This window comes from Takifugu flavidus, chromosome 5 (genome assembly GCF_003711565.1).
Source record: "Takifugu flavidus isolate HTHZ2018 chromosome 5, ASM371156v2, whole genome shotgun sequence".
NCBI classification, from domain to species: Eukaryota; Metazoa; Chordata; class Actinopteri; order Tetraodontiformes; family Tetraodontidae; genus Takifugu; species Takifugu flavidus.
This window is the reverse complement of record NC_079524.1, coordinates 10,016,227-10,022,325: the sequence shown is the minus strand read 5'-3', so window position 1 is coordinate 10,022,325 and position 6,099 is coordinate 10,016,227. Positions and strand designations below refer to the sequence as shown.

General features: G+C 51.1%; 1 protein-coding gene across 3 annotated transcripts; it reads left to right on the top strand.

The window, feature by feature from the left end:
• The first annotated feature begins 477 nt into the window (after positions 1 to 477).
• tbx16 (T-box transcription factor 16) lies at positions 478 to 5,780 on the top strand. 3 transcript variants are annotated; one of them, XM_057034330.1, is made up of 11 exons: positions 478 to 1,994; positions 2,088 to 2,230; positions 2,510 to 2,643; positions 3,110 to 3,324; positions 3,398 to 3,548; positions 3,763 to 3,865; positions 4,078 to 4,242; positions 4,431 to 4,577; positions 4,652 to 4,722; positions 4,793 to 5,092; positions 5,170 to 5,780. In XM_057034330.1, the coding sequence occupies exons 1-11, from the start codon at positions 1,940 to 1,942 to the stop codon at positions 5,567 to 5,569; spliced, it is 1,884 nt and encodes a 627-aa protein (XP_056890310.1). In that variant the 5' UTR covers positions 478 to 1,939; the 3' UTR covers positions 5,570 to 5,780. The 3 variants fall into 3 exon arrangements, with proteins under 3 accessions (XP_056890310.1, XP_056890311.1, XP_056890312.1); XM_057034331.1 differs by having other exon boundaries at positions 2,491 to 2,643; XM_057034332.1 differs by lacking the exon at positions 478 to 1,994 and having other exon boundaries at positions 2,088 to 2,181.
• The last annotated feature ends 319 nt before the right edge of the window (positions 5,781 to 6,099 follow it).

The window sequence follows — 6,099 nt, the reverse complement described above, 5'->3', positions numbered from 1 at the left end:
CGACGTAGCTGGCAGCAGTTAGCCGCGGATTTTCCTGTTCAAATCTGTGAGTCTGAGGATGCTAACATGTCCTTTGTGAAGGACGGTTGCTCCACGTGGTGGCAGCAATGTTGTCCCAAAACGTTGCCGGGTCGGACGAGGGCGTGAAGCAAGTTTCAATCAGATCAATCAACCGATTAATGGTGATTCTTCAATAACGTGCCTGATATATAACGTTTCAGCTGCACCAGGAGCTGAAGCCACAGCCAGCGAGGTTAGCATTATAGCTCACAGGCTTCGAGGTATTTAAATTAAAAATGTCTTTCATTTCCCAAAACACAACGATGTTGCATTTTGACTTTTCTATCAGTCATTTTGAATTAACTTGATTATTGATGAAATGTAGATTAACAAAAAACATTGTTTCAGATCACTGTGATCTAAGAATTCACCTTGATGTGATGCGACGACCTCGACGGAGACGCCGCCGCTCAAGGTCACGTTGTGTGTTTGAGGTAATTTATTTTAGCTGGTTCGGTTTTAATTTTGTCTGCACGTCACGTTTAAGAAGTCCGTCCCCCCCAGCGGAGGACCACCCCGTTGCCTTGGCTCAAAGGGCCGTGGGGGGGTGTGAGGGAAGTCATTAGTCTTCATTAGCAACTTCCAGGAGTTTCTGATGAAGTGCTGTGAAGTTGTCATTTGCCGTCTTTGTCAGGAAAGCTCAAGCTGGGGTTTGTTTTCTTTGTGTGGTGGACAAATGGACCCCCCCCCCCCCCACACACACTAGATCCACCAGAGTTCTACCTGCAGGATTAAAAACAGCTTTTAAAAGAAGCATAAATATCAGTGTAAAAGTCACAAAACAGACCTTTAAATTAAACCTTCAGGTGTTTTCATATCAATCTAAATGTGATCTGACGTCCGGATTAATGATTTTAATCTGGAAGGTTCAGAGATTTTTATTGACTTAGATATTCGCTACTATTTAAATAAAACCCAACGAATCAGACCTGATTTGTGGTAAATGTAGGATGAAATTCTGAAAACAAATCTTGTTTTTTTTTCCTTTTTAAACCCATAACATTGTTGAACTTAAAAACACTAATATAAAACTGATAATTTAATATTAATCCAATGTAGATTAACGATGAAATGATACCTAAACTCTTATCAGCAGGAGGAAATTCACTTTTTTGAGTGTTTTTCCTTTTCATTCTATTTGAAATATTAACAAACGACATTAATGATTGTCGTTCATTGATTTCAGGCTTTTACGAGCATAAAAATATTTATCAGACGTTACTGGGTTCAGGTTAAAGGTCAAACAGACGGGAGTGTGACCAGATAACGTGGGAGTGGAGACGAGCTGGTTTTGTTAGCATCTCCTCGGAGTGGCCAGTTAAAGCATCAAAAGAGCGCTGCATGGCTAATGCGAGGCCGAGGTGCGACATTTCTCGTCAGGCCTCTCCGGGGGCTCTTTATTGGGCAGCAGAGCCGTCTGATCCCTCCGCCTCGGCTGTATATTGGCAGCTGTTAACAGCAGCCTGAAGGATCTGTGCACTTAAAGCAAATGGTCGAAGACGGAGCGACACCCGAGAGACCGCCGCCGCTACCTGAACACAGCGTCAGCGTAAACATCCACAGAACTTTATCTCTGATTCTGCTTCGCTTTCTCCTCTTTACTCCTCTTTGCTTCTGTTGCAGGAACCGGCCGAGGCTGGAAAAGACCAGTCTCAGCCCGGATCAGAGGTGGAGCGATGACGGAGCCTTGAGGAACACCAGAGGAAAATCAGGACACAGTGGAAAGTTTGATAAAATCCCACCTGATCTGAGTCCGAAATCATCCGATTTTTATCTTTTGTTCCTTTGACTTTCTTTTGTTTCTTCTTTTTGGACCTTTTTTTGGGCTCTGTCACACCTGAGAACAGCCCATAATGGGGTTGACACGGCGGCCGCTGAAATGTTCGCCTCGGCTCTGCCCCTCACGCCTCCGGCGGCGGCCTGGTTGACGTCACGTACGTGAGCACCCGCTTAATTCCACACTTCTGAGATTTTAAACCCCGTTTCTGTTCCCTTTCAACACTAAATTTGTGTCTTTGTCCTCTCAGAACGTGACCAAATGTTTTGCTTCACTTTGACGGGTCTGTTAGGCGACGCCTCACGCCGGCTCTGTGGCCTCAGAGGGACCTTTAACGTCTTTAAGTGCGTGGACATTATCAAGCTTTTACTTGAGCATCGACCCTGCACCAAGGTGGGTCAATAAGTCCCGGGGTGTCAGTGAACGCCTCCCCGGGCCTTTTAACGGCGTCCTGGGCGCTGGCTTCACCGCCGCGGCCATACAGAAGCCTCTGTATGCAGACAGCACTCACCCCCTCTATGCTAATGCTACACGTTTAGCATGTGTGCTGCCTGAACAGTCTCCTCTACCTGGATGTTGGGGGGCTCTTTCTTCTCTGCCCCCCCCCCCCTCCCAGGTTTAGCCTCCTGGTGCTAACTGGCCGTTAATTGCAGACCTTTTCTCCACATGCAGAAACCTTCTTCAAGGGAAACTAGTCTAATGAGATTATCTATCGGAACGTTGGTCTGTCTAGACACCTCAATACACAACAGACCCCCTCCTCCCCTGCCCCCCCCCACCCCCCGCAGCCTCAGGACGGCCTGCAGGTAAGACTCACCTGTGTCATCGCTCCATTATTGTTTTACACACAGTTTCCCACCCGCAGTGTGATTCCCTGATGGAAAAGTAAAAGTGTCGATTCTGACTGTTTCAGATTTAGAACCAGTTTTTCTTTTAGTGTTTTTCTCTCATCTCTAAAATAAACCTCGTTACTCCTCCAGAATTACAACATGTTTCTGATAGTTTCAAGTGGTTTTATTTCATTCAACTTCACTTTGGAAGCTCTTCTGCACTTTATTTTAAGACTTTTCGAGCCTTGTTGCGTCCTCCCTCGGCTCGACCCCGAACGCTGCGGCGTGCGCTGGTGTGAACGGCGCGTGCGCAGCCGCCGCCGTTGCTCCGTATTTGTTTAAAAGTCTGTTAGCGGTTCATAAAGAGCCGGTTCCTCTTCCTGTGGGGAGCGCTCTCACAGCGCTGCTAAGTGTTTGATTTGCAGCTCTCCTCCAATCACAGCTCTCCTGCATCACTTCAAAGGCTGGGAAAGGTCCCGCTGGCCCCGCCCACTCCCCTGCTCCCTTTAAAAGTCATGGTCACCTCCTGGAGGAGACCTGTAACCATCTGCTTCCTGAGCTGGATTCTTTCTTCTCCGCGGACCCGAGCAACTGAACAGTTCCTGGATCTTCTTGCTTGTCCCGTGTTTGGAGGTTGCAGCATGCAGACCGTCAGAGGTGAGGTTTCTTCTTCAGTTTGTCCTTTTTTCCTCAAGGAAACACGATTTTGAGAGCTTTTCTTGGTCGGCAGACTTGAAGCCGGGCTTCAGCGGCGCCGCTCCCCCCTCCATGGCCCCGGACGCGTATCTGCAGGGCAACATCAGGCTGACCCTGGAGGAGCCGGAGCTCTGGAAGTCCTTCCACGACATCGGAACCGAGATGATCATCACCAAACCGGGCAGGTAGGACAGAACAGAGCGGCGGGACGTGCGTACTGGGGGCGCTGGCGTGTTCGTGCGTACTGGGGGCGCTGGCGTGTTCGTGCGTACTGGGGGCGCTGGCGTGTTCGTGCGTACTGGGGGCGCTGGCGTGTTCGTGCGTACTGGGGGCGCTGGCGTGTTCGTGCGTACTGGGGGCGCTGGCGTGTTCGTGCGCTGATGTTTGCGTGTTGTCCAGGCGGATGTTCCCGCACTGCAAGGTGAGCCTGTCTGGACTCATCCCCTGTGCCAAATACATCCTGCTGGTGGACATGGTTCCTGAGGACGGCTACAGGTACAAGGTGAGAACAGAAGACTTTCACTTTACTGTCTCCAACCCCCCCCCCCCCCGTCCTCTCTGCTGACTCAGCACTTCAAAGGCTTGTATCCTTTCCTGTTTTTTTAATCCCCCGCTGGGAGGGCCCCCCAGCCCCCCCAGCCCCCGTCCCTCCTTCTACCTCTGTGGGACGATTCCGTCTCGATTGATCGACTCTCGTCTCGTCTCCTTCCACAGTGGAATAAAGACAAATGGGAGGTGGCGGGAAAAGCGGAGCCCCAGCCTCCCTGCAGGACCTACCTCCACCCGGACTCTCCGGCCCCGGGGAGCCACTGGATGAAGCAGACCGTGTCCTTCCTCAAACTGAAGCTGACCAACAACACGCTGGACCAGCACGGACATGTGAGTCAGCCGGAAAGGTTTCGTGTTTGTCTTCATCAAAGCAGAGCGGATGAAAAGTTCAAGAACAAGAATAAGTGTTTTGTCTGAGAGCTGCAACTCGTACAGGTTTAAAATCACAGTCAAATCAAAAGTCTTTCCTTTTATTCCCCTGTGCGGCCTCCTCCTCCTCCTCCTCCTCCTCCTCCCAGATCATCCTGCACTCGATGCATCGCTACCACCCGCGCTTCCACCTCGTCCAGGCCGACGACCTGTTCAGCGTCCGCTGGAGCGTCTTCCAGACCTTCACGTTCCCGGAGACGTCCTTCATGGCGGTCACGGCCTACCAGAACAACAAGGTGAGTTCCAGTCCTGCGTTTGTGCGGAAGCTACCGAGCCATTCCTCTGACTCCGCCCCCTCTGCTGCCCTTAGATCACAAAGCTAAAGATCGACCACAACCCGTTTGCCAAAGGGTTCCGTGACGAAGGCACCAATAAGAAGCGGTGAGCCGGGCGTGTTCGCATTTGCTCATTTCTAGTTTTTCTATCGACTGACCGCAACGTTTTGCTGCAGGCGCGCCATCAAGAGCGCGGCGAGCGCCGACAAACGGGCCAAGATGGCGGACACCTCCATCTCAGAGGAGGACAGCTCGACGGATCTTTGCCGCTCCTCGGCGTACGCCGGCTACGAGGGCGACGGCGCCCAGGCGCCGAAGCAGAGCGAAGACGCAGCCGTCAAGGAGGAGCGATATTCGCCGTGGACGTCCGAGAGGGAGCACGCCGCGAGGACCGACTCGCCCACAAGGGGTGACCCCCCCGATGTTTACGGCACCGAGCAGCTCGTTCCGGCGCTGGCGTCCTACCAGCCGTACAGGTGAGAAACCAGCAGATCCGGTCCAGGACCGGCTGCCAAGGCGTCACTGGTGTTAACCTGGACTTCTCTGACCGCAGGTACCACGAGTATGGGAAGTCCCCCTCCCCGACCTCCAGCACCAGCAGCACCACTGGATCGGGTCGGTTCGAGTCCCGAGTCCCCGACGTGGCGACCGTACCCGATCACGACTCTCTGAAGCTCTCGCAGCACCTCCATCCTGGGCCGCAAGACCACAATGGCGTCCTTAACATGACCATGGCCCCGCCCACCAAGCCAGGCGTTATCAGTCACCACATCTATGGCCCGTACGGACCCGAGCAGCCATTGGGACAGTGGAGCGGGCCGGGCGCTGCCCAGTACCCGCCGCCCCACCACCTGACCTCCGACTACGCCACACAGGCCGTGCACCATAGTTATCACCATGGCAACGTGGCGGAGTGGAGTCAGTACCCGCTGTTCTCGTACTCGTGCTGGTGAGCGGACGGCCGACGCATGCAGACGACCACAACACGGGACTGAAACTATAGCTCCGCCCACCAACTGTAGACGTGATTATTTATTTAGGTTTTGATCTCATCTGTCAGGAAAATATTATTTTTATAAAACAGAGAGAATTAAATCATAAGTGTGCAATGAATGTCTGTCTTTAGGCTGTGATGTCACCTGATCATTAAAGGGGAAAAAACCACTTCCTGTCTCGTTTGTTTAGGTTCTTAAAGGGGAAGTTTACAGTAAACAAAGGAACGTGATTCATCCTGATAACTTATGCAGCAACATAAATCAGGTTGTGTTCATGCAGTTTTTTTTTATGGATAAAGTTCATTTAGAAAGAATTCTGAACTTTGTTTCAGATATTTCCAAGTTTATGTGTAAAATGCTTTTATTTATCACAGTTTTTGTGTAAAACACCCTTTTTTTAAGAAGCATTTTCAGATTAAAACCAAATCGTGTCCATTAACGGAGCAGATTTCAGACTTCTTGTCTGATTTTGTTTGTTTTGTCATCGT